Here is a 27987-nt window from a genome sequence, read left to right on the forward strand (position 1 = left end):
TCCCCCACCGGGGCCGGCACTGCGGGGCGACAGGCTCACACGCGGACGTCGCGCGTGCACACAGGCGTCCGCTCACAAAGGGGCCGCTTCCGCTCGGAGCTCCCCCTGCGCCTGCCGTGTCTTATTCGTTACCCTGAATGTGGCCTAAACTAGCGGAGGTCACGGAGGCGGGTCCCCGGGCGGCCGAGGCCGGCCGGCCCCGGGGAGACGAAGACCGGCGCGGGCCAGGCGTCCCAGAGCCGCCGCCGCCGCCAAGCTCGGTGGGCGCGGGACGGGACGCGCGGGGGGCTCCGGGGCACGGCGCCTGGCTCCGCTCCCCGCCACCCCCGCCTCTCGCCAGCGCCCGGCCTCCGCGAACCTTCGGGAAGGCGGGCGGGGCGGGGCGCATGCGCGGCGTCAGGGTCGGGCGGAAGTGCACGTCGCCGCGCCGCCGCCGCCGCGTGACGCACTTCCTGTTTGTTGTCGGAGAAAGGAGAGAAAGGAAAGCGCGAGGAGCCGCCGCCGCCACCGCCGCCAGCGCCGCCGTGCCGGAGCTGAGGGGACCCGGGCCGCCGCCCCGCCGCGCCTCCTGCCCGCTGCCGGCTCCCTGTCCTCGGTGAGGGCCGCCCGCGGGCGGGGGTCGGGCCTCGGGGCCGGCGTCGGGGGGTCGGGGACCAGGGGCCTGCCGTGGGGCCGGGGTTTCGGGGGGTGGGCGTCGGGCTGGGGCGGCGGTGGCGGCCAGGGGCCCGCTGTGGAGTCCGGGCGGCCGTGAGGCGGGGGGGTGCGGGCCGCGCGGGTGGGCGTCCGGCCTCGGGCGGGCGGTCAGGCGGGGTGGGGGGGGGGTCAGGCCGGGGGGGGGGCGGTCGGGGGTGGGCGTCGGGCCGCGGAGCACGAGGACCCGGTGCGAGGCCGCGGGCCCCCGCAGTCGGGGGGTGGCACTCGTCCTGGGCCGGCCCGCGCCGGCGGTTGGGCCGGGGCCCGTGCGGAGGGCGGGCGGCGCGGGGCCGGGGTCACCCCGCGTCCCTCCAGTTCAGCAGCGGCGGGGGGCCGGCGGCGTGAAAGGCAGGTTTGTTCTTTCTTTCAAGCTCCGCGTGGAGGAAGGAGCCCACAGCCGGAGACCAGGCGGGTCTGCAGAGAGAGTGGAAGCCTCGTGGGGGGCGGCGCTGCGGGGCGCGGGGACCAGGAAGCGGCTCCGGGAGACGCGAAGCCGCGTTCCCGGAACTTCCCCCTGGGATTTTCTAAAGTTTGACGACTAGCAGAATGCCCGAATTTCAACCGAAGTGGCCAGTGTGCGTTGTGGGGGGGGGGGGGGGCCTCCGGCTGTACCGGAGCTTGCGGTTTATAGCCGCTTCTGCCCAAGCAGGGGTGGAGTTGGCGAGAAGAGCAAATCGCAAACTTCGTGCGGCCCAGACCTGTTTTGTGAGGCAGTAGTGGTTGTTAGGGGCCGGGGACGCGTTCCTTTACCACCTGAGAGCGGACGGGAAAGGGGGCAAGGTCACACCGCCACCTGGCGGGGGGGCGGGGCAGGCGGAGCGGCGCCCAGTTGAGTTGGGACCAGAATTCGCAAGACTTCGAATTGAGTTAGGGAAAACTTGAATGACCGACCAACAAAAGGAGGGAAGAAACTTGTCTCTGGAACGCGTTTCCTGATCGTTTTCTCCGCTGATTGTGTGTATCAGAAATGTTTTAATGACACGTATTTACAGCCTGCCTCTCCCCCCAGACTACCCCATTCTCAGATTTCTCTGGGAAATTTAATCTGGACTTCTCCTGTTCACAGTAAGAGACTACAGTTTCTCTGGGGTTAGTACTTGCATGTATATATTTTAATGTTTACTTACTTTTATTTTATTTATTTATTTTTTTTTTTGAGAGCGAGGGCAGGAGCAGGGGCGGGGCAGAGAGAGAGGGGAACGGGATCCCCAGTGGGCTCCACACGTCAGCACAGAGCCCGACGCGGGGCTCGAACCCACACCAGAGAGATCACGATCGGAGCCAAGGCTTAACCGACTGAGCCACCTATGTGGGGGCCCCAGTGCTTCTGTATTTGTATGCCCGGTAACAAAAAGATCCGTGCTTTTTATGCACATTATCTAGTGGGCGGTGGAATGTTTGTTACTCGCGTCTGAATTCGGGAAGTAAATGGGCTTGGCGGAGTGGTTGGTGGGTGTGGGAGCCGAGAGGCGGAATTTTGAAATGGGCCTAAGCAGCCTTGAGCTGGTGCTCTAGGAGGGGAAGATTGGAAGTTTAAAAACGAGGCTTTAAAGAGTTTCAGGAGTTCAGCACCCTCGTAGGAAAAAAAAAAAAATCAGTGTTGTTAAGTTTGTTTTCTTGACATGGTGTATTTGAGAGGTATTTTTGGTTGCAGGTCTGACTTACCTGGAGGGCTGGGTGGGGAGTATCCTTTGACTAATATTCTGAAGAGTAAATTATGGGTAGGGAATTACACTATTCCTGCAATTAAGTGGCTTACAGTAGCTTTTCTTTTTCAGCAAACTCATAATTCTTACAGGTGTAAGAATTAAGAGTAGACCCGTTTTTCCTTGTATTAACTCTGTTTTGGACAGTTTCAAACAAATACAGTTGTACTCCGCACCATCAATAGTTTTCAACCCAGCAAACTCAAAAATCAGGTTTGTGGTGGGATGATGTATGCATGTGTATTTTTTAGTTTTAAAAAGGGACTTTGAAGCTCGGTAAGTTAGTTTTTCCCATTAAAAAATTGTTTTTAATGTTTATTTTCAAGAGAGGGAAGGAGTGGGAGTGGAGGAGGGGCAGAGAGGGGGTTGGGGAGACAAAGAATCTGAAGCAGGTCCCAGGCTCTGAGCTGTCAGCACAGAGCCCGACACGGGGCTCAAACTCCCGAACCTCAAGATCATGCCTGAGCTGAAGTCGGACGCTTGCTTACCCGACTGAGCCCCCAGGCGCCCTGGTAAATTATTTTAAGTTGAGCTTTTCAGGGTTGCAGTGTAATGCTCACTGTGTCACCTTGGTGATGTTTCCTGTTGCCTTCCACTGAGGTTACAGCGGTGGGACTGCCATCAGCCGCTGTGATGGTTAAAGGTGATTATGTTCCATTTCTGATGTCTTTTGGTAAGGATTAAGTTAATGGAATCAGGCTTTATATTTGTAAGTTGATGTTTTAGTAGGGTATTTAAAAAGCCTTATTTCGCCTTTTTAGTATCTGGGAAACGATTGCAAGATTTAGAGTGGTGGAGGTCTATGTTGGAAATTTGGTTTGCTCTAAATTTGTTCAGGACACCACCTAGTGGGGAAATTGGCATAATTGCAGGCTTATTAGGGAATTCTCAGGACAGGGTCAGTGGCGAGATGTAACAAATGCTGTAGTGTTTTTTTGGAAAAATAAGATCTGTGAGAACTTTAAGTTCAGGAGGTAAATGAGAAGAAAAGCAAAGTTGGTGAAGATAAGAATAGTAGTAGAAGTGATTATTAGGGGCCCCTGGGTGGCTCAGTCACTGAAGTGTCGACTCTTGGTTCTGGCTCAGGTCAGGACTTCATGGTTTGGGAGTTGGAGCCCCAGGTCGGGCTGTGCACTAAACAGCAGAGCCTGGTTGGGATTCTCTTCTCTGCCCCTCTCTTGCTTGTGCTCGCGCGCTCTTTCTCTCTTTCTCAAATAAGTAAATAAATAAATAAAATTTAAAAAAAGGATGATAATGTAGGAATGGAAAGACAATTTTAAAGCCTAATTGGAAAAAAGAACTTCTGGAGTTCAGCTTGGAGAATTTTGATGCTTTCGTTATAGGTTGATTATAGGTGTTTTTCAAACTTTGTAATTTTAGGGGTGCATGCAGAAACCAGTCGAACTTTTTTTTTTTAAGAAGCTTATTTATAGGGGCACCTGGGTGGCGCAGTCGGTTAAGCGTCCGACTTCAGCCAGGTCACGATCTCGCGGTCCGTGAGTTCGAGCCCCGCGTCAGGCTCTGGGCTGATGGCTCGGAGCCTGGAGCCTGTTTCCGATTCTGTGTCTCCCTCTCTCTCTGCCCCTCCCCCGTTCATGCTCTGTCTCTCTCTGTCCCAAAAATAAATAAAAAAACGTTGAAAAAAAAAAAAAAAGAAGCTTATTTATTTTGAGGGAGTGTGAGCAGGGGAGAGAGAGAGAGAGAGAGAGAGAGAGAGAATGAGAGAGAGAGAGAATGAGAGAGAGAGAGAATGAGAGAGAGAGAGAATCCCAAGCAGGCTCCGTACTGTCAGCTTAGAGCCTGACTCAGGGGCTCGAACTCACAAGCCTGGAGATCCTGACCTGAGCTGAAGTGAGTTGGATGCTGAACCCACCGAGCCATCCAGGTGCACCCGTTGCTGACCTCTTTTGTTTAAATGTTCTACTTAAGAAAGTTAAAAAAATACCTTGTTATTTTTTAAAATGTCTCATTTTTAAGGTGGGGAAAATTAATTGCCGAAAAAACTTATGAAGGGTGCCTGGCTGGCTCAGTCGGTGGAGCGTGTGACTCTTGACCTCAGGGTTGTAAGTTCGTGGCCATTGTTGGGTGTAGAGATTACTTGAAAATAAAACCTTAGAGGAATTAAAAAGGTAGTTAAATTTCTAACGGTTGCATTCTACGTCAGTGGGGGGAGGAGTCTGTTTTATTTATATCCGTAATACCTTATTTCGAGAGCTATTCCTTATTTGGACATAGTTTGGTGTTTTTAAAAATGCTTCCCCTAACATTTGTAAGGAATTTTGGCCATTCTAGATAGACAGTAGCAACCACGGTGAACGGCTGTGAGGCAGTAGAACTTCGTGGGTTTGTTTTTGTGTGTGTGTATACTTACTTATGAAAATACTCCAGGTATTTTAGGGTTCTTCACTTCAGTTGCAAGGATCAGTTGTATTTGGAGTGTGATTTCTTCAGGTGGCATGTGATCTGTGCCCTTGGAAATGCTCATCCTGCTTTTCACCAGCAAAGGCTATTGCAGCTTGCCTTGTATCTGTGCTGGGGCCTTCCTGTGTGTTCCCTGGGGCAGGCCTGGAACCTTCTCTTGTGTGTTCCCTTTGTGCCTGTCGCATTGCTCCAGACCCAGGGTGCCGAGAGAATACTGGTTGAATTGGATCCTTCTTCCAGGCTTGTCTTTGTCCTGATTACCCTGCTGCGGTAAATGAAATCCAGATTTTAGGAAAGTTGGGGGCAAAAATACCCAATTTGCGTTCACAAGTGCCAGGACTGAGTGCTTGCCGTGTCTTCTCTTGTAATGAAGGGACTTTAGTCGTGCTTCTAAGTGTCTGATAGTTGACGATGGCCGGTTTTTGCAATCGTTGGTTTGAGATCTTGAGTTACAGTGGAAGTAATTTCCTGGTTTGTGTCGGGGAATACTTAAGGACATGTTAAGTCATCACAAGATAAAGACTTAGTAGATGGTCTGTGATAAGGAGTGACAGTTCATTTCTGTGTTTCCCCACCTACGTATGTGTTTGTTCTGGTAATTTGTCAGGTAATGAAATGACACAGAGGAAACTCCCAGACCTCTTTCTTGTTGAACGTCGGGCCTGCTGCTTTTCCACGAAGCAGACAGCATTGCACTAAATTAGTTTGATGTCACAATTAAACATTTTAGAAAATGTTTTCTTTACACTTATGACTTTTCTGGGTTAATAGAAGTAATGAGTGTTTTGATTTTCTGGTTTTTAAAGCTGAAGAGAGGGAGTGTCTTCAGTGGCTTTTTGACCTGGAATTATGTTACTGGAAACAGTGTAGAACCGGCAGCATTCTCCCGGTGGGGGGTGGGGGGGGGATAGAACAGGCCTTGTGCAAGAAAGGGGGTTTCTGCCTTGAGCTCCATTTTCAATGTTGAGTCTCATGGATTGGGAAGGAACAAAGGAGGTTTTGTTTCTGTTTTGCAAGCAGAGCAAGGTTGCTTAGATGTTAGGTGGAGAGATGTTTGAGAAAGGTCTGGTGGAAAGATGGTCACTTCTGTGGGTGGCTAAGATTTGGGATACAGAGTAACAACATTTCAGAATGTAGAGGTCTTAGGTCCCAGGCTTGAGGACCTTGACTCCAAGAGTCTGTTAGAGGTCTAAAAGGGTGGTGTATTTGTAGCAGTCATGTTGGACACGTAGGTTCTTGAGTATCTTTCTCTCTTTTGTAAAATAGTAACAAAACCAAGGTTTCGTAACTGAGCTGTGTAGAAAATTTGGCTTGTTAGAGCTAACTCATCATGGAGCACCTCATGTAGGTCATCAAATACCTGCTATGTTCGTGGTCAAAGATGAGGGTAGATAAACTTCATGGACAAGAGCACTCCTCGCCTTATTCCATAGAGATCATTTCTGTTTGCACCTTGTTTCTGGGGTGGGGTGGGGGAAATGGTATTTGGAGGGAGGGGTGGTGAAGTTGTGCCGTTTAGTGGTGTCATGGGATATTTTGATACATTTAACTTCCGTCTTTGTTTTGGTGCCCCAGTGTTCTCTTTGTAGCTAGAGCTTTTCTTTCCCTACGGACTGGTTTGCATGCAGTTGATGAAGAGTATTTGACTTCAGGGGCTGGATTTTTAGAGATTATCGTATTGAATGGAAAATGAGGTGGTTCGTTGGTCATAGGAAGTCCAAAGTGAATCAGGTGAGGTTTTGAAGGTACCCAAGAGGTTTGGGAATCTGTAGCGTGCCTTTCTAGTATTTTTTCAATGATGTACAGGAAAAGAAGTTAGTGAAGGTGGTTTGATTGGGAAATCAATGCTCTTTTTTCTCTTGGTCATTGAAGTGAAATCTCACTTAGAAAAATGACCAGACTTATTTTACCCAGAATTCTACCATCAAGAACTCTCTAGGAATATAAAACTTGTTAATAATGATTTAATTTAATTTTACAGGTTTAATTCACCTGTAGAGTGGTTGTTGTAAATGTTAATAACGATGGTTTAATTCACCTGTAGAGTGGTTGTAGAAGTTGCTAGCTGACTTAACTTTGGGAACCAGAGCTTCTGTTTCGGTATTGAGGTCATGGTACAGGGGTTAAAGTGCAAGCAGCGTTAGAGAAATCGGTATTTGAAGTACCAGCCTTCACTCCCAGGGACATGTTGGCAATTGTGTGTGTGTACATGCCCCAGCTCAGTTTTTGTGGTTGTGAGGTTTACTTGGAGGAAAGCAAGAGTCTCCATGGGCGGGGTTGGACCCTTCGGAGTTAGACTTGAGAAACGGTTAATCCAGAGAATCTCTGGGAAAGAGGAGGCATTTCACCCTTCGCGGACGATGTGCTGTGAGAACTAATCTCTTTACTCCAGCAGCTGTTTTCTCAGATGAACCGAAGCTTTAGACTACAGGATTTCTCTGTGTGTCGTCGAGACTACTGAAGTGTAACCTAAAAGAAGCGAGAATTTGTTTTTCCAGAGACAGCTAGTCCGTGATCGTTCAGGTACAGCGGAATGGATGGAGACTTCTTGAGAAGATGAGATTAGGGTGTACGATATGTGGCATATTGGGTATACGGGAACATATTTTCTCAAAAGTTTATTTTGAGAGAGAGCATGCCAGCTGGGGAGGGGCAGAGAGGGAGAATCCCAAGTAGGCTCCACACTGTCAGTGCAGAGCCCAACGCAGGGCTTGAACCCGTGAACCTGAACTGTGAGATCATGACCCGAGCAGGAAGCGAGAGTCAGATGCTTAACCCACTAGAGGAGCCTCCCCACACACTAAGTGGCTCGGTAGACCACCATCTCTGTAGGTCTCTGTTTGTGCTTCTTCCTCTGGAGCCTCTGTGCTGACAGGGTGCCTGTCCTGGGCTTGTCTGGACTCGCTTGAGAGTTTGAATTGCACTCCGTCTTATGTTGATAGGAGTACTCTATGGTGACCGCTTCTTCCAGCCCTAGCAAGTGAATATTTTTCAGCTCAGCTGGTGAATGGCCCCCATTGAAGGAATGGATGTTAGAAGACATAGTAAGAACTTGGTTTCCAGTGGCCTTTGTAAAATTTGGTTAAACACTCCCCCCTTCCCCTGCCAAACACAAAGGCCAACAGGTGGAAAAATGGGCAAAGGACATAGGCCAGCAGTTCAGTGGAGGCACTTACAAATAGCTCTTGAACATGAGAAGATGCTTAACTTCATGGGTGCAAAACAGATGAGGCTTCACTTAAGTGGCTGGAAAAGTCAAACAGGTTAGTGTTGTTCCTGAGGGCTAGGAGCATGAGGCTGACGATACTGGTTAGGATGGGAATTCGTGCAGCGTCTGCGGAAGGCAGGTGGGTGAGATGGTGTCTTTTTCTGTCTTATTTTTTTAAAAGACCCATTGTTTTCATGTAGAAATTTCTACAGCATACTTAGTGAGATACTTCTTTTTTTCTCCTGTCTCATGTTTTTTATTTATTTTGGGGGGGGGTGCAGGGACAGAGAATCTAAAGCAGGCTCTCCGCTATCATGGCAGAGCGCCATCTGGGGCTTGATCTCAAGCACCCTGAGATGAAGTCAAGAGTTTGGAAGCTTAACCTACTGCGCCCCTAGGCCCCCCCCCCCCCGCCCGCAGTGAGATACTTTGGCGTCTCACTTCTGTATCTGAAGAGAGCAGCTTGTGCTTGGGAGGCCTGGGTCTGAGCTTGACTCCTGGTTCGCTCGTTCACCACAGTGGTGTGCAACTCTGAACCCTGGGTGGGTACCGTCTCTGGGCCTCAGGTTTTCTGGTGCAGAAATAAGGACAGCGGTCCTGCCCTCAGTGCCTGAACTGGGTGCTCAGGTATCAGCTGGGTCAGGGTGCTCCCGTGTCTGTGGTGTCTGCCACCCCACGGGATGGCTTTCATTGTTAAAGGGGTAATAGTGGCCTGTGTGTGTTTTTTCTGAAACTGCCCTGCCAGTGAGGGCCTCTGCAGCGTGAGCTGGGGTGCAGGCCTGGTGCCTGGTTTCCATCTGACCATTACTTCTGGTGGTGGTGCCGCCGTGCCCACATTGCTTTGTCCTGGTACTGCATAAATTTTTTTTCTTTTGGTGATTTAGTCCTGAATTCTTTATTTCTTATATTGACATAAAGTTGGCCTGTGACCGTGTAAGTTTGGGGCGTGTGTGTCTTTATACATTTATATGTTGTAGTATAGTAATAGCTGTGTAGGTAACACCTTTATCAGGTCACATTATCATCTTTGTGTGTGTTTGTGTTTCACGTGTATTTTTTTAATTTGCCAAGTTCGCCTTGCACGCTCTACCAAAAGTTTGAAAGATGCTAATTTAAATGTCTCCAGTTCTGCTCTTTTCGTTGACTGAGTTTATCCTCGTAAGGCAGGAGGTGTGTTCAAGGCACATGCAGTGTCATTTGCCTGAACACAGACTGGGAAGGAATGGTTTAAGTGTTTCCAGTGTTGCTAGAACAGTTGACCATCAGGCAAGTAGGTAGCGATGGGCTCCGTGGAGTCATCAAAGATGGTTGCCCAACAGACGTTAAAAAGATCGCCGTCACGGACCGAGTCCTAGCCAATGAGAAGATTTGCTGATTTGCTCAAGTCTTCCTAGAGGTGAAATCTTTGGGAGATTTAATTAGGAAATGGAAACCCTTTATGCACCAACATTTACAATACTGAGTGCAGCATGCATATTGATGAATCGATGGGGCTTCAGCTGATTCACCAGTGGAATATGAGGGAACTTGAATGGTTCCCTGACATTTTGTTCCCCAGAGTAACTGTACTCAGTCTCCTCATAATTTGCTGGGGACTGGATTACTGAGATCGAAAGCTAACTTTGATGGGTCCTGCCCTCAAGGAGTTTATGATGTAAAAAGGCTGGAAAACAGTGATGCGTACGAGATGGTGATGCTATGATGGAGGCGTGTGTAAGATGCAGTTTCAGCGTAGAGGAAGCCAGCTGCAGCGAAGTGTCCTCCGGCGAGGAGGCGTGTCCTCCGGCGAGGAGGCGTGTCCTCCTTGCAGTTGGAGGATGCAGAGGGCAGCTGGGAGGGACCAGGGCACTCACACCTCATTGTTCAAAGCCCGATGGTGAAGTCCGGTTTGCACCTGGGATGGCAGCCGGGAGGATACGAAATCAGGGGACGAGCCTTTGATTCTGTGCAGGAGTCTGAGGTTCCCCCCCCCCCCCCCAAGATGACACAGGTGACATGTGTGATGGGTTTTGGTAGTAAATTAATGAAACATTTCATCTTAACTGTTGCAGGAAAAATAACTAGCATCTCTAACTTGTGTTTTTTGTGACCATTACAGCGTGTCCATTAACACCAATTTTTAAGAATGTTAAAAAAACAGTAAAGGTGACAGGCACGAAAAGTAACAGGCCAGAAACCGGCAGGTGTACTGACTGAGGCCTTGCAGGTGTGCACGGGACGCGGACCTGCCTCCTGTGCATCCTTCCACTTTTCCCGGTGGGTGGTTGACCCATGGGAGAGGCTAAGCTAGGGAAGGGTAGCTGCTGGGTCGAAGGGGCCTGGCCGGCCGGGGTTCAGGGAAGGGGCCTGGGCGTCCAATTTGGTTAGCTGAGGGGGTGGGGGGAGCCCGTGGGAGTGTCCCGTGGAAGAGCGAGCTCTTCGAAGGGCCTGAGAGGAGGCTGATGGAGAAGTGGGTGGGTCAGTGTGCCACGCAGGAGAAATTCTGTTAGGTGGGTTGCAGAATGCTTTATTCAGACTGTGGGTTTTTTTTTTTTTTTTTTTTTTAATGTTTATTTATTGTGAGAGAGTGAGTGGGGTAGGGGCTGGGAGAGAGAGAATCCCAGGCAGGCTTCACAGTGTGGGCCCGGACTCGGGGCTCAAACCCACAAACCCTGAGATCGTGACCTGAGCCGAAACCAACAGTGTGGAGCCTGACTGAGCCACTCAGGTGCTCCCAGGCCATTGATGTTTAAAGTGGCTCTTGAACCATTTATGGGTTTTTTACCAGTGTCCTTTGTTGCTGTTTTTGTCTTCCTTGCTTCCAACTTTTTTGCCTTTTGTAGTTTGTTTTTTTTTTTAAGTTGACTTACTTATTTTGAGAGAGGGCGGGGAGAGAATTGCAAGCAGGTCCCTCACCTTCAGCACGGAACCCAGAGTGGGGCTTGATCTCACATAGCAGGAGATCACCAACTGAGCTGAAATCAACATGGGACGCTTAACCAACTGAGCCATCCAGGCGCCCCTGCCTTTTGTAGATTTAATTGAACGTTTCATGTGATTCCATTTTCTTTCCTTTTTAGAGTGTTACCCCCCCCCCTTTCCTTTTTACCTTTTTTCGTGGTCACCCTAGAGTTTGCAGTGTTCCTTTATGACTGACTTCACAGCTATCGACACTGTCATGGTCCCTGGGTAGTGCAAGCACCTTCTGATGCCAATTCTTCCCTCCTGCCTGTGGGGTTCTCGTTCATTTCACCTGCAGGAAGTCTGGGGACGCACAGAAGTGTCTGTCGTGGAATACGCTGTTGCTATTATTTGAAGGAACTGTTACCTGTTAGATTACTGAGGAAAATAAAAGCGTATTTTATATCTACCTCTCTTTTCTCTGGTGTTCATTATGCAGATCTGAGTTTTTGTCCTACATCATATTCCTTCTCTCTGAAGGACTTCTAACATTTTTTGCAAGGTGGATCTGCTGGCAACAAATTCCCTCAGTTTTTGTTGGCCAGAGAAGGCCTTTCTTCTTCACTTTTGCAGGATAACTTTGCAGGCTACAGAATTGGAGGTGGTGTCCACCCCCCCCCCCCCCGTCCCCCCCGCCCAGCACTTTAAAACTGTTTCGCTCCCTTCTTTCTTACATGGATGGAATTCTTTTGCTTCCTCGTAGGTAGGCTGTCTTTTCCTCTGGCTTCTTTCAAGGTTTTTTTGATCTTTGGTTTTCTGAAGTTTGAATGTGATACGCCCAGGTGTAATTTTTGGGTATTTGTCCCACATAGTGTTCTCCATTCTTCTTGGAGGTGTTGTTGGGTGCCTGACGTTAATTTGGGGGAAATGGTCATTTAGTCCTTCAGAGCTGATTGATGCCTCGGAGCCCTGTTTCTGATCCTTCCTCTCCTAGCTCTGGCGCTCCGGCCGCGGGCTGCCCCTCTGCTGGCTGCCCCACGGGCGCTGGGCGCTCTGCGGTCGGTCTGCCCCTCCCCTGGCTTGTCTGCCCCTTGGCTCAGCCATGCCCCGCTTACTACTAAGCTCGTCAGAGACCTTGCTCTCTTCTGCCGGGGTTTCGCTCTCTAGCATTTCTTGCTGACTCTTAGGAATTTCACCTCTGCTTACGTTGTGCCTCTGTTCTAGCGTGTAGTCTGCTTTCCCATTAAAGCTCCTAGCATATCAATCACAGTTTCCCCAGATTCCTGATTTGGTGATTCCTGCGCTGGTGACTTGGGCCGAGGCTTGCTTAAGCCTGCCAGACTCTGTTTTGCCCTCTGGTATGCCTGGTGATGTTTTGTTCAAAGGTGCGCATGAGGTACCAGACAAAAGGAGCTGCTTGCTGTCAGTAGGCAAGCGGTGTGCAGGCCGGTGGGGGAGGTGGAGGTGGCCCCGTCCCTGAGCAGGTCTCCGCTTTCTGGTCCACTTCACCAGTGCCTCCCACTTCCCCTTGGGTGGGACAGGAGGGCAGGAAGGGACTGGAGTTGGGATTTCCCTGCCCCCAGGTGGGTTGGGCTCCAGCAATGTATTTCCCCTGAGGGCAGACTTCCTCTAGAAGAAAGTGGTGTGTGGTGTTTGGGGGGGGGGGGGCGGGGCAGAGAGGGAGAGGGAGAGAGAGAGAGAGAGAGAGAGAGAGAATATGAATGAGAATCCCAAGCAGGCTCCTCCCCCAGCATGGAGCCCTACTGGGGGAGAGGGGCTCTGTCTCACAAACCAGCAGATTATGACCAGAGCCCAAATCAAGAGCCAGACATTCAACCCACTGAGCCAGCCAGGTGCCCCTGTTTTGGTATTTGTATTTATTTTGTTTTAGAGTTTATTTATTTAAAAAATTCTTAAAAAAATTTTTTTAATGTTTATTTTTGAGAGACAGAGAGATAGCACAGGTGGCGGAGGAACAGAGAGAGGGAGGCACAGAATCTGAAGGCACAGATTCAGGCACAGAGCCTGACGCGGGGCTCAATCCCACGAACCGTAAGATCACGACCTGAGCCAAAATCAAGAGTCTGATGCTCAAACAACTGAGCCACCCAGGCGCCCCAAGAAACAGCTTCTTTTTTTAGACCTGTCCCATAAGTGAGGTGTGCCTCCCGCACTGAAAACACAGGTGGGCACACAGAATGGGAACTCGCCAATGCAGAAGCCTCCAGAGAGAGAACCGATGAGCTGACAGGGAAATCCGAACTGTCACCAGACGGGGTTGCTGGCAGCTCTGTGAGGACAAGTCTGAGGTACACACTTTCGTGAGTTCTACCAGCCCTCACGGGAAACCTGGGACAAAAACGTACTGGGGCTTCGGGCAAGGGAAAAGGAACCATTTAAAAATACCAAAACATGGGGTGCCGAGCATTCAGCTCTTGGTTTTCTCTTGGGATTCTCTCTCCCTCTCTCTGCCCCTCGGCTGCTCATGCTCTCATGGGCTCTCTTTCCCTCAAAAATAAATAGGGGACGGGCGCCTGGGTGGCTCAGTCGGTTAAGCGTCCAACTTTGGGTGATGACCTCACGGTTTGTGGGTTCGAGCCCCGTGCTGGGCTCTGGGCTGACAGCTCAGGTCCTGGAGCCTGCTTGGGATCCTCTCTCTCTGTCCCTTCCCCACGTGCACTCTCTCTCTGGAAATAAACAACAAAAAAATCCCGTTTTTCAGTTCAACTTTGTTTTGCTTGTTGGTGTGGAGTGGTGACTTTACCGCTCTTTATGTGTTGGAAAGCAGAAGTCCTATCTGTAAGGAGAATCTTGGTGGATGTTTCAGGAGGAGGGAGAGTAAATGTGTCTGTTGAGTTTGCCATTTTATTTATTTAAAAAAAAAAAAAATTTTTTTTTTTAACGTTTATTTATTTTTGAGACAGAGAGAGACAGAGTATGAACGGGAGAGGGTCGGAGAGAGGGAGACACAGAATCTGAAACAGGCTCCAGGCTCTGAGCCGTCAGCACAGAGCCTGACACGGGGCTCGAACTCACGGACCGCGAGATCATGACCTGAGCCAAAGTCGGCTGGTTAACCGACTGAGCCACCCAGGCGCCCCGAGTTTACCATTTTAAATATGAAACCTGTATGTTTATCTCAAAAGAAGTTGACCTTTACAGATTGATCCTGACGTCCTCAGGTACCCACTGGGATGAACTAGGCACCGACTCAGGAGTTGTCAGCCTGGCTGGGGCACAGCAGTGTGTTTCGCCGTATTTGTAATGTGTGTGCTGGGGTGAGAACACTTTCAGAGGATCTCACTCCGACTGTTGTGTTGGACTGACACTGGTAAAAGACCCAGGACATCTGCCCTTGACTACCACCCGTATCTGTCCTGAAGAACACTGTTCTAGAATCCTCGTGGCACTATCCTGATCACAGTGTAGCTTGAAATCGTAGCTGATTACTTTATGATTGGCAAGCAAATACAAGTATTTTTAATCTTGTTACTTGTAACTTTATTTTTGGTTTTAATGTACATAGTAGTTTAGGTTTAAGTGGTATTTAAGTAAACTCTACACTCGTCTTGAGGCTCAAACTCAAGACCTAGAGATCACGAGTCCCAGGCTCTTCTGACTGAGCCAGGCAGGTACCCCTTGTTCTGTAATTTTTAATCACATCGTGATGTGTACTGGGGAGATGTACACTCAATTTTTCTACTTAGGTGGTATTCACCTGTGTATAGGTAGGTACTACGGGCCTTTAGGACACACTTCCTGAAAGTCCTGATGTTGAGGGTTTATGGGAGTTTATGGGAGGAGGTACTTTTAGTTAATGGGATTTACTTTAGTGGCTTTACTAAAGAGGTGGAGTGTTTTTTAGGAAATTTCATAGATTAACACACCAGTTGTCCTAAGAAGCAGTTGTTCTTAGCTGAAAGAATATGACGTCTTGGTTTTCTGTAGCTTTCTTAAAATACAGGGGTGGGGTCCCATCAGAAGCGAGAGAAATTTCAGAATACCATTGGCAAAGATTATGTAATGAAGTATCTCACCCAGATCGCCTGTAAACCTGAGTTGATATTGTTAGGTTGCAGACCAGCCCTGTGTGCTGTGGAGCTCTCTTTGTCCTCTGCTTGTGTTTTCCAGAATGGAGGTCAGTAGCCACATGTGGCTGTGGGGCCCTTGAAATGTGGCGGGTGTGACCAAGGGACTGGGGTTTTCAGGTTTTGTTTAATTTTAATGACCTGAGAAACAAACATCTGTCTGGCTGGCGGGCTTATATCATCAGGCCGTGGAGTTTCAGATGCTTGTTGGAGGCCGTTTCCAGCTGCCTGAAGCCTTTGTGGGCACCTGTGCTTCCAGTTGACGTGATCTGCCCCTTCGTGTAACGATTGCTTCCTTACTTGGCGCCCGGATGCAGGAGAGAAGCCACTTTTTCCTGGCAGTGTCCACAGATAGTGGGGGGCGGCGAGTAGGGAGCCGCATGCCCCCTGGTCCTGGGTATACCTGAGAAGAGAAGGCAGGAGTCCCACCCTCGAGGGCTCCTCTTTTTCTGGTGTTACCTGTTCCCTGTGACCTCAGGTGCATGTGTGAGGCCACGTGGGGAGTGTGGGACTCACAGCAAGTCCTGGATGAGGGCTGGACAGCAAGTTCTTTCCCTCCCTTAGACTCGCTTGCAGTTGGGGCTGGGGAGCAGGGACACTGGGCTGATCTCAAGAGGGTAAAGACCATTTTAGTTCATTTATTTATTAAAATTTTTTTAATGTTTATTTTTTAGAGACCTACGTAGAGACAACAGAGTGCGAGTGAGGGAGGGGCAGAGAGAGAGAGGGAGACAGAACGCGAAGCAAGCTCCAGGCTCTGAGCTGTCAGCACAAAGCCCAACTCAGGACCTGAATTCACGAACCGTGAGCTCATGACCTGAGCCACCCGGGTGTCCCCCCCCCCCCCCCCTTTTTTTTTTAAATGTGTTTTAGTTATTGGGGCACTCGGGTGGCTCAGTCAGTTAAGCTTCTGACTTCAGCTCAGGTCACCATCTCACAGCTGGGTCTCTGGACCTTGCGTAGGTCTCTGTGCTGACAGCTCAGAGCCTGGAGCCTGCTTCAGATTCTGTGTCTCCTCCACCCCGCTCATGCTCTATCTCTCCAAAATGAATAAACGTTGAAAAGAAAATGTGTTTTAATTATTTGTTTTGAGAGAGCCTTCATGAGCTGGGAGCGGCAGAGACAGAGGAGAGAGAATCTCAAGCAGGCTCTGTGCAGATGCTCAGAGCCCAACTCGGGGCTCACTCTCATGACCCATGAGATCACCACCTGAGCCGAAACCAAGAGTTGGACACTTAACCGATTGAGACACCCAGGCACCCCTAAAATCTTACTTAAAAAATTATTCTCGAATTGTATCCTTTTTCTTGAGCCCCCCCCCCCCCACAAGTCTTACCATACTAACTTCTTGCCTCTTACATGGGCCATGTGGTTTCATAGTTTTGTCTGTGTGTGCAGTCATTGTAGTTGAAGCTAAGGTTGTCTCTGCACAGGGAGCTTTCCGTTTGCTTTCTGTTTTCCAGTTCATCAATAAATGGCAGTGTTCTTTTAAGCTTTGTTTGTTTCATTGTCTCCATACATATTTGTGTTGTTCTTGACTAACCTGTTTACATATTTGTTTTCTAAACTTGGTGACTTATTCTCTAAGCTAGCGTATGATTGTTATCAATAAATGTGATTACAGTCACTCAGAATTACATCATTGTTTTCATTGGGAGTAAATATGTTGACGGTAGAAGTGGTGTCAAAGAGGTTTTGATTGGTTGCGACAGTGGGCCAACATAAGCAAGGTGGACTTTTTGGGGCGAGCTGTGAGGCTCATTGATCTGAAGAGCCGCCGTTGCACCGAGGCAGTAGTGGGAGGCAGCAGGGCGATCACAGACTCAAAAAGGCATAGCCGAGTTTATGTTGATAATTGAAGTCAGGTATGGTTCTTACGAGAGTTGACCTAGCACTGGTGATCCAGGTTCAGAGGAGAAATGTCTTGTTCCCTTCCGTTGGTGACATCTGGATCGTCCCTGCATCATTGATGGTGTTGGAATCCGGGTAGGAAGGGATCGCGGCCTTGGAGCTTGCTCAAGGTGGAGATTCAGGAACCCAGAGATGTAAGGCTGTATGTCTAGAGAGTGAAAAATTCACGATGGTAAACCCCTGAGTGTTTGAAGATACCTGTGTCGAAGAGAAATTCAGCCTGCCGTGGACCAGGGACCAAAGGGTGACAGCTCCCTGGAGGCCCGCTCTTCACCAAAGAGAATCCAGTAACTGTCCAAGATTAAGGGCTGCTCCCTGGACTTCGTTCAAGCAAGAATGTTTGGACTAAGTGTTTTATGAGGCAAAGTTAAAAGCCGGTTACTTAAGAGGTCCTTTCACTTAGCAAGAACATGCGGGTGTTGCTCGTCGAAGTCTGTCCTTTGAGAAGCACCCCAGTTATTACTTTCAGAAGGGTAATTTTCTAATTCTAGCATTTCTTGTGCATCTGTTAGCAGGAATTCTTTAAAAAGAACGTTCGCTCATCAGCCGTTTGGTCGCAAGCGTAGCTCGTCCAGCGGCAGGCAGCACAGACCATCCGGGACTCCTGCTCGTGTGTGTGCTCGGGACGCATGGCACTCCTCCTGGTGGTCCCGTCACCGTCCCTTCCGGTCCACGAGTGCTCCATCAGTTTTGTTCTCGTGTCCTTTTGAACTGGCTCTACTCCTTTCTGACTTCAGTTTTTTTGTTTTTTAATTTGGAGTGATTTCAGATTTACAGTAGCGTTGTCAAGACGTCGACAGACATTTCTCGTCCACCTTTGACTCAGTCTTCCTCAATCTAACCGCAGCACATACCCCCGAACGGAGCGGCCGACGTTGGTACGGCGCTGTTCGCTAGACGCTTGAGTCCCGTCCGGCCGGTATTCTGCTGAATACCCTTCTCCTGCTCCACACGCCAGTCCCGGGGCCCAGGTGTCCCCATTCAGTTGCTGTTACTCTCAGTCACCTTCGGGGTGTCCCAGTGGCCGGCCTGGGACGTCGGCTGCGTCTTCGGTTTCTTGCTTGGCGGCGTGTCCTCGGCTCATCTTGTGCCTCTGCCCCGGACTCCGCGTTGGTCAGCGAAGTAACGTCTCGGTCCATCTGATCCTCGGCGGAGCTGACCGTGTCCTTCGTAGCTGGTTCTGTCCGGTGCTGGACACCATCTCGCATCTGTTGTGATAGCACCTGTGTATTTATAGCTCGCCTTGGCTGTGAGAGAAGACGGTGTGATTAAGTTAAGAGGCTCCTGCAGCAGGAGGGGCTGGTGCCATTGAAGATGGAGAAAGCGGAAGGGTTTTGAGACAGTTGGCAGCTAGGCCCGGTGAGACTGGATTGCCGTGTGTGGGTGTTCTGTCACGGGGTGGGTAGTGGTGTCGGTGAGGGCGAAATTTCCAGTCCGCAGCATGAGAGCACGAGGTAGAATTCAGTAGCGGAAGACCAGGAGTGGGGTGGGGACCCAGTGAAATTTGGTCCTGTTCTATTTGCGACGTCTGTCACACGGCCAGGTGGCTGTGTCAAGCACTCATCTGTCTGTTCGTGTCTGAAGTGCCAAGCAGAGACCTAGGATTGGAGCTTACGTTGGGGAATCGCTGCGGGATCCGTGGTGTTTGCGGAACGGGGGTGACGATGAAGACGCGGGAGTGCAGCCTGAGAAGGGGTCCGGAACCCTGGCTTCCCCACCCTGTGCCCACGGGGCTCGTGGGGAGAGGAAACCAGAAGACGGACGGACCGGAAAGCCCAGTGTGCCGAGGGCTTGGGGCGCCCAGCTGTGAGAGCTGTTTCTGGGGGTGCCTGTGCTGGTGGGGGGCCGGGGGGGGGTGGCGGCTGGGCAGGACCGGGTGAAGGAGCAGAGGAAAGGGGAGGTACGGACAGCCTGCTGCTGCAGGGGCGGTGGAGGGTGAGGGGTCCGGCTCTGCAGACGGCTGGTCTGATGCACACTTCGGTTCATTTGCCTTTTCTTCGAGGGGCCGTTTCCGTCTAGGACGCGGGCCAGGTGGCCGCTGGTCGCCATCGCGCGAGTGTTGCTTGTCTCCCGGGTGCTGCTACTTGATGGTTCTCCTGCGCTCGCTCAGCCCCAGTGACTGTCCTGGGGGCGTCTCTGGTTAAGACACCGCGGCGTTCACATCTGGCAAGGCCAGGCCAGTTCCCACGCGTGCGCCGACTGCCTTGAGGGCCCTGCCACGCTGCTGTCGTCACTTGCACAGAAACAGGCACCTGAGCGCCAAGACTGGCGAAACTGGACTTGAGAATACAAGCTTTGAAGTGAGTTCAAGGATGTCTGAGCGGTGGCATCTGACTCCCCGGGTGACCTCTGGCCACGTGTGGCTCAGCCGTTAGGAAGTGGGAGCCCAGTTCTGAGACTTTTCTAACCCTCGCTCCGTTGGGCGCAGTGGGTTGCCCGGTCCTGCAGTGCTGGGAGCTCCCAGGATGCCCTGCGGGTGCAAGCGGCAGCAGCTGGAGCTCAGCAGGGACCAGAATGTCACGTAATTTTCAGCCCTTTGAGGTCGGGACGCAGGGCTTCGAGTTTTCTGCTGTTTCTGGCAGCTGTTGTGCTGTAGTTTGCCTTCGGGTTTTTTCTTTCTGAAGATGTAAGCTTGCTGTGCTTCTTGGTCTTGAGAATTGATGACCTCTTCTGTGGCTAGTCATTTTAAGACGCTTTGGCTGGTGTCACTGACTCGGTGGTGTGCTCTGAATGTAGTAACTACCACGGAGGAAACTTTTTCTTCAATGTTTGAGAGCGAGAAAGGGAGCGCCTGCCCTCGTGAGCGGGGGTGGGCAGAGAGCAAGGGAGAGAGAATCCCGAGCAGGCTCCAGGCTCCAGGCTCTGAGCTGTCAGCACAGACCCTGAGATCGTGACGTGCCTTGAAACGAGACTCACGCACTTAACCGACTGAGCCACCCGGGCGCCCCAAGGAAACCTTTTAAAATTGGGTACTCACTCCCATCTTGTGTAGTGGAGTGCATTTCACACAAATACCTCAGTATTTTAAGTTGAACGTACCGAAACGGTTCAAAAAGCTATATGGTGAACGACCGTGTTCTTGGAGGTACGTCCTCCAGTTACTGTTGTGGGTGCTCGTGGCAGGGTGCCCTGCCCCCCATCTCTTTGGCATAGAGATTGTTGCAAGTTTAAAGTAATCAAAACCCAGTGGAAGCCTGAAACGCCCTCGGCCTGGCTCCCAACCGCCTACATTTACGTTGGAAAGGAGGAAGCCTGTCCCGGAAGAGAGCTACCTCCTCCGAGACTCCCCTGTACCTAAGGAATCTGCGGAACGTCCAGACGTCTCTCGTCTTCTTGGTAATTAACAGACTCCCTCCCTTTTGTGTGCTCGGACCCTCCGTCCCTTCAGCTCGGAAGCTTCTTGATGCCTCACACTGTCTGTGGAATTTCCCGTGAGGGGTGTGGGTGCCCCTTGCACGTGCCTGTTACGGTTGAGTTTCTGCTCTTAAGTTGCTCTCATGTCACTGTGATTCTGAGGCCCCCTTCGAGGACCGGAGGGCAGACCCCAGTAATATTTTTGTTAGGGGTCTGTCACGGCTGTTTGGATTTTCATGTTAGGTTGTAGGAAGAGTAACCATATGGTTTTCTCTAATTTGTAATTTAAACAGATTCTGAAAAAAAGAAAAAATTCTGAAAGGGACGCCTGGGTGCTCAGTCTGTTGGGCATCTGACACTTGATTTTGGCCCAGGTCGTGATCTCACGGTTCAGGTTCATATGACCAGGCCCCGAAAGCTGGAAGCCTGCGTGGGATTCTCTCTCTCCCTCTCCTGTCCCTCCCCCACTTGAACCTTTTCTTTCTCTCTTAAATAAGTATTAAAAAAAAAAAGATGCCTTTAAACAAATTGTGGCAGTGTATTTGAGAAAAATACATATTTTGGTATTCAGAATGACAAGTCTTGAGTTCAAAAGTCTGTTCTGAGTTCTTAACCTTTTTAAAACTTTTTTAAGGTTTATTTTGAGAGAGCGAGTGGGGAGGGGCACAGAGAGAGGGAGAGAGTCCCAAGCAGGGTCTGCACTGGATCTCACAGCCTCGAGATCACAACCAGAGGAGATGTCAGGAGTGGGACACTCACCTGACTGAGCCACCCAGGCACCCCTGAGTTCTTAACCTTCTGACCTCTAGAACTGTTAGTGCTGCATTTGAGGTTTTGTACAGTCTGTTCTAAATATTTCTTTCATCATGTGATCAAATTGATAATGACATTTAACCTAAATATTTCTAATTTCCTTTGACGTAAAGGCTTTCTCTCTCTCTCTCTCTTTTTTAAATGTTTATTTTGAGAGAAAGACATCATCGAGTGCAAGCGGGCGGGGGGGGGGGGGCAGAGATAGAGGGAGACACAGAATCCCAGGCAAGCTCCATCCAGGCTCCGAGCTGTGAGCACAGAGCCCGACGCGGGGCTCGAACCCATGAACCGTGAGATCGTGACCTGAGCCAAAGTCGGACGCTCAATCGACTGAGCCACCCAGGAGCCCCCCCAAGGAAATTTCTTAACACCAGAGTTTTGTTCTCACAGTTGTTCTTTTCTGGTTTTGTGATATTTGTTTTCCATTTTTGTTCCATTGTTTCTTCAAGCATTCCAAAACTTAAATGTTTAAGCTTTGTTTCGCCAAATGGGCACGTTTGAGAAGAACCTGGATTTTTTTTTTTTAATATATAGATTTTACTTTTAAGTAACATCTACACTCGACGGAGGCCTCAAACTTGTAGAACTCTGAGGTCAAGAATTGGATACTCCAGTGACTGAGCCAACCAGGCGCCCCCAGAACATGGATCTTCTAACTGTTGGCTGCTGGGCCCTAGTTTATGTTACTACAAGTTTATGCTGTGTTGCCACAGACTACAAGAAGTTTGATAAATGCCCAGATCCCAAAAGCTTAACCTTCTGTTTGGTTAACAGTAGGACCGCGGATGTGTCTTTTTAAAAAATGTTTTTAGGGGCGCCTGGGTGGCTCATTTGGTTAAGCAACCAACTCTTGATCACAGCTCAGGTCTTGATCAGGGTCACGAGATCAAGCCCTGCCTTGGGCTCTGCACTGGGCGTGAAGCCTGCTTCAACAACAAAACGACGACAACAAAAGCAAAAAATTATTTTGGGCACCTGGCCGGCTCATTCCGTAGAGCACGACTCTTGATCTTGGGGTTGTGAGTTTGAGTCCCATGTTGGGGGTAGTAGTGTTCACTTGAAAAAAATTTATTTATAAAAACGATATGTAAATAACTTTTTAGCAACTAGAAAAACTTTTATTTCTTGAAAGGGGAAGGAGGTTTTTTTATTTTTTTATTTTATTATTATTTTTGGAAAAAGAGCATGGGAGAGGGTCAGAGGAGGGAAGAGAGAATCTCAAGCAGGATCTGTGCCGACAGAACCCGACGCAGGGCTTAAACTCACGAACCGTGAGATCATGAACTGAGCTGAAGTTGGATTCTTAACTTACTGAGCCACCCAGGTGCCCCCCAATTTATTTTATTTTTGAGAGAGAGAGAGAGTGAGAGAAACAGCATGAGTGGGGAGGGTCAGAGAGAGAGAGAGAGAGAGAGGGAGACACAGAATCCAAAGCAGGCTCTAGGCTCTAGGCTCTAAGCTGTCAGCCCCCAGTGTGGTTTCCTATTCGTTATTGTGATTATTTCATGAGCCCTTTTTTTGTTTCTTTTCAAGTTCTTATTTTAGACTCTTTTTTAAAAATTTTATAAATGTTGGTTTATTTTTGAGAGCAAGCATGAGTCGAGGAGGGGCAGAGAGGGGGTGACAGAGGATCCGAAGCTGTTTCTGTACTGAGAGCAGTGAGCCTGAAGTGGGGCCCAAACTCACGACCTGTGAGTTCATGACCTGAATGGACTGAGCCACCGAGGAGCCCCCCCGCTTATTTCAGATTCTTGGGGGTGTTCTAACTTACTCCTGATGCTTTCCTCGTATTTAGAATTGGTCAGCTCGTATTCAGCAGCAGGAGTTATGTTTTCAGCTGGAATCTTTGTGACTTCGGTTGTAGAGATACTTTTTTCTGCAGGGCGCCTTTGTTTGCTTCACCATCCTAGGGTAATGTTTAGTAATTTTGAAGAGTGTGGGTCATTGCAGGATAAGGAAGGTAATGAGATTCCATTCTGTACCTCTGACTGAGCCTTCAGGATTCCAGCTGCTGGGGGGACAGGGCTCTTCTCTGAAGTTCGTTGGAGGGTTTCTCTTCCCCACTCTGTTGTAATTATGGCCTTTTGAGAGCCACGGTATGGGTGGGGGGGTTCTCCCTTGCATCCTCTGGCTTCCTGTGCCTCAAAAGCAAGACCTATCCTGAAAACAGGGCACCCCTCCGCCGTGTCAGGATCACCACTTCTGGGAGCTCAGCTTTTTTCAAAATGTCTTTGCTGGACTTTAACATTTCTAGGTATTCCAAGGTGATGGGGGATCTGTTTCAGGTCACCCTGTGGTACTTTTTAAAAAGTTTTTTTAAGCTTGCTTCGTGAGAGCGTGCGAGCAGGGGAGGGGGAGAGAATCCCAAGCAGGCTCTGCACTGTCAGCGCAAAGCTTTTGAGGGGCTCCAACTCTCAGATGGTGAGATTGTGACCTGAGTCCGGGTCAAGAGTCGGACGCCCGGTCACTGAGCCTCCCAGGTGCCCCATCCTGGGGTATTTTTGAGCTGTTCTTTGTGTCACGCTCCTGGACTAGTAACACGTAGTTCTTACGTGCTCCTTCCTGACCCTTTATATGTAGACTTTCTTTGTAAAGGGCTTGGCATGCACACAGGTGCCGAGTCGTGATGTAACACTGGACCTTTTTACCACGGTCGCTCCCCAAATGTGGGAGACACCTGTGCAGGTGTCTTGTTTTGGGGAAATGGCGTAATTTCTCGCTTGGCATCATTTAACCCGGCCGTCGTCGTGCCCCAGCACTGTGGCCTTAAGACTGTGATGGCATGTGCTTGCTTCCAGTCCGAACGTCTCTCTCTGAAGTCTGATGGTACAGTTTCTGGCGGGGGGTGGGGGGCGGCACAGAAAGCCCAGCTTCAGTTGTAGGCGGAGTAGCCTGAGTGAGGGCCTTGCTCCACTGGGTGAAGTTCCTGTGTACCATCCAGGGATAGGCCTGCTGTTTGTAAGTTCTTGGTCATTAGTTGAATGAAGTGCTTTTAGCCAATCAAAGTAAAAGAAGTAAATCCGTTAGATCTCGCCTCTTAATTTTTTTTAATGTTTATTTTTGAGAGAGAGGGAGAGCGCAAGCAGGGGAGAGGCAGAGAGAGAGGAGACACAGAATCCAAAGCAGGCTCCAGGCTCTGAGCTGTCCGCACAGAGCCCGACGTGGGGCTCGAACCCACAAACTGTGAGGTCATGACCTGAGCTGAAGCCGGACGGTCTACCGACTGAGCCACCCAAGCGCCCGATCTCACATACGTGTAGTCGGTCTGTGGCACCCGAGGCCAAGCCTTGTTAGCAATGGTAGGAATAGGATGGATTTTCATTGTCCTGCCCTGTGAAGTGACAGAAGCCACTGAAGCAAATTGCTGCTGCTAGTTTTCCACTGAAGGTCTAATCCGTAGGGAGAGCCGGTGGGAGGATGAAGCCACAGGGTAAAGTTAACAGTAATAGCTCTGTTGTCAGAGACCTTTCCTTTTCCTTTCCCAGGGACTCTGGGGGCGTGCTTTAGCTCGTCCCCAGTGACAGCCACAAGCCGTAGGAGGTGTCATTGTGTGGTTCCCACGTTGTGTCTGCTCAGGGCGGGGACAGCGTGTTCGTCCTGGTGGCTGTGCAGTCTTGCCCAACGCCTGGCACGGGAACGCACTGGATGAAGGGGTGGCCGAAGTAACCGAAGCTCCCAGAGCAGGGCCCGTGTCAGGAAAACAAGATACTCACAGAAGGCCTGTCAGCTGGTGGTCAAGTGGGCACTGAGTGCCTGCCTCAGAGTCACCTGTTAGTTTTATTTAGTTTAGGCTATTATTAGGCTATTTCAGAGCTTTTATTCTATATTGAGAAGGGTCTAGGGCACAAATCTTGGAATCTGTTCCCGGATGAGGGCCCAGCCTGACAGGCTAGTGGTTAGTGCTCAGGTGAGGTGACCTACCCTCCCTCTCCTGCTCTGCTCCTACCCCCATGATGAACCCAACCTTGGCAGTCATGTCACTGACCGTGGATTTCTAATTGCAGGACTCACTCCAACAGCCTGTTAAAACATGGTGGATTACTATGAAGTTCTAGGCGTGCAGAGACATGCCTCAGCTGAGGATATTAAAAAGGCGTAAGTAACTGTATTTATGCAGTAATGAATCTGTGCACTTGGGCAGCGTAACTTTTTGTCTCCTGAAGTGGCGCTTCATGTGGTAGAACCGCTTTAGAATGCTGCTGTTACACTTTATCTTCAGACAAGGCAGTGAAACTAACCTTCGCCGCCTCAGACTAGGCCCAGCCTGCCACTTGGCATTGAGGGATGAGAAGCTCACTTGGTTTCCTCTGTTACTTTGCCTTGGGACAGTGGATTCTGTTGCTGCTGAAAGCAGATCAGACATTTAACTGAGGATGCGAAATAATCCCAGGCAGTTTTGACATTGACTGTGGAACGGAGCTGACCTGGCACTTCGCACTCTTAGAGTGCGGTGCTGTGACCTCCTCAGGGTAGTAGCTGTTCAGGATCCCTGTCGCCGGCCCCGGCCTGTACCGTTAGAGCCAGATTGAGTGCTGCGCCCCTGCTGGCCTTCTAGGCCTTTGTGACCAGGGCTGGCCCACGGCGGGGGCAAGGTGGAGGCCACAGGTGGCACTCAAGGTGAACTGGGTCTTTAATTCGTTTGACCTTAATGTGTAGCAAAAAGTTACATTTTAGCAGAGCTAGAGAGACTAAAAACTAAGCCTGGAACTGTTTCAGTTTGTTAAGGGACTGGCGTTTTTATTCACACACGAGTCTACGCTACTAGGCTTAGTGGGTCTGCAGAAGGAAATTCAGGGTACTTGAATAAATCGTTCACGTGAAAATGTTAAACATAGCAGCTTGACTCCTGTGATGGGCCTGCCCTGTGTCAAACCACAGCCAAGCAACTTGAGTAGGAGGGCCCAGGAAGTGCCTTTGAGCTGTGTCACCCGTGGGGCCCCTCACGTCTGCCGGCTCACAGCTCACAGACAGCAGTCGCCAGTTAATTGCACTCTTCTTGAATAAACATAATATGTAAATAGTATTTCCACTAACTGATGGAGAAACATGCCCACGTTATGCTAAACACGGTCAGGAAGGGGATTGGTTTGGTTTCTTAGGAGAACGTGGGCCGGCCGTTGTCTTCAGGGTGGCTTTGAAGTGTGAACTTAGAAAATGCCATCGTTAAATGGAAGAAGATTTTCCCATTAAGTGCGCAGTTGAATGCTGACTTAGACTAGATGCAGCCTTACTTACTTTAAGTGAGCGAAACTGCATCCATGGCTGGTGCGTGTTCGTAGTCCGTTTTGTGGACTGTAGGCTTTGATCTTGTGCGGTGACCGGAGAAACTTTTGTTTGAGGGGTGATTGTAGGTGGCTGTCCCCTCCCTGCGCATTTCTCCGGGGAGACCTACAGTCTTACCTGTGTTTGTGTCACAGGCCGTGTGTCCTTGGCGCTCGCTTACTGGTGTACAGCCGGACGTCAGTCTCCAGGCCAACACTGAAAGACATTGGATGTTCTTTACACTTCATGTATCAGGCCTTGAGTCTAAAAACATGGCGTAGTCTTTCAAAACACACCCATGAAACACTGGAGTCTCTTCTCGTGTCTTTGTGTTCCCAGGACTACACCCTGTGCAAAGTGACCGTTCTCCGTCTTTCACACGGTCTGTCATTTTCTACCAAGGTTTGTAGTGCTTCAGGGCCCTTGGTCTGCTACTACATGTTTAGGTCTGCAGTGAGAAGGAGTAGAGCCCAGCATTAACTCGATCTTAGGAAGTTCAAGCCAAGATTTTTGATTAAAATGCTGCGATTAAATTGAGCCGCAGCAGCCTTACGTTCACAGCTTGCCAAGTGCTAGGACTCTCTGGTTCTTAGTCTAGTTTTAGATTTTGAGGGGCACCCCCTTCCTCCCATATGTGGTGCTTATGTTTAAGAGGAGAGGAGTTTTTTTCTTTGTATTCCAAAAGCATATAGTTATTACTGTTAAGTGGGACCTTCGGTGAATCTTGAATCCAGAATGGGGCGGCTCTGTGAGCAGTGCCAGCATCTGTCACACCGACATGCGAGGCGGGGGGGCTCTTCCTGCCCTGCGAACGAGGCTGCCTTCTTCCTCTGTTCTGTGCTTTCTCAGCTGCACGACCACGAGTTCACACTCAAACATCTTAGCGTTAACGTCTCTCTAGAGGTTGGTTTGTATTCATGCTATCTGGATTGAGAACTTGCTTATTTCATGCTCGGGGAAAGGAAGATTTTACAATTGAAATCGATAGCAGTTGCCCAGGTTTACACCTCTGAAGCCAGTTTCCGCCTTACTTATGTTTCCCAGCCATTGGGTTTCTGCACGTGGATGTGACCGGTGCCCTTTTTATTCTTTTCAAGGTACCGGAAACTGGCACTGAAGTGGCATCCAGATAAAAACCCTGAGAATAAAGAAGAAGCAGAGAGAAAATTCAAACAAGTGGCTGAGGCGTATGAGGTGTTATCGGACGGTGAGTGAACCTACCCAGGGTTTGGCTTCTCCCCGGGGCTAGCAGAATGTGGATCTGGGCGGCCGAGGTGTGGGCACTGAGAATGGAAGTTGCCTCCTTTTCTTGTGAAGCTTCGACTCCTGCTCCTGGCAGACACTTGATACAGTTACCCGTGAGTGCTGGGGAGCACCCTGGCTTCTAGCACTTTCTCTCAGGGTGGCTATTTTAAACAGTACTGACACCCTGGTCTGAGGACTGACAGGACAGATTGGGGCACAGGAATCCATCTGGGTCATTGCATGGCGGTGGCTGTGACCACTCTCCGTCGGTGGCGCCGTGACCGCTCATCTCCGTTGTCCTGCTTACACATACCTGGCCAGTGGGCTCGTGTGCTGGGTTTTACTGCTTGGAAGGACTTCTTGGTGTCAGGAAGCCAGGAACTGCGCGCCCAGCTGAGTTAGACTT

General features: G+C 49.9%; 1 protein-coding gene across 6 annotated transcripts in view; it reads left to right on the top strand.

The window, feature by feature from the left end:
- Positions 1-494: 494 nt before the first annotated feature.
- Positions 495-27987, top strand: part of DNAJB6 (DnaJ heat shock protein family (Hsp40) member B6) — a 68978-nt gene continuing 41485 nt past the window's right edge. For 2 of the 6 annotated variants that reach the window (XM_042976477.1, XM_042976509.1), the window contains exons 1-3: positions 496-595; positions 25079-25169; positions 27434-27543. In XM_042976477.1, the coding sequence (XP_042832411.1) occupies positions 25105-25169; positions 27434-27543 (175 nt within the window). In that variant the 5' untranslated portion in view covers positions 496-595; positions 25079-25104. Of the gene's footprint in view, positions 596-970; positions 1046-1493; positions 1783-18945; positions 19208-25078; positions 25170-27433; positions 27544-27987 lie in introns of those variants that run through there. The other 4 variants (XM_042976503.1, XM_042976490.1, XM_042976481.1 and 1 more) reach the window with 4 other exon arrangements.

The sequence above is a fragment of the Panthera tigris genome, chromosome A2 (genome assembly GCF_018350195.1).
Source record: "Panthera tigris isolate Pti1 chromosome A2, P.tigris_Pti1_mat1.1, whole genome shotgun sequence".
Classification (NCBI taxonomy): Eukaryota; Metazoa; Chordata; class Mammalia; order Carnivora; family Felidae; genus Panthera; species Panthera tigris.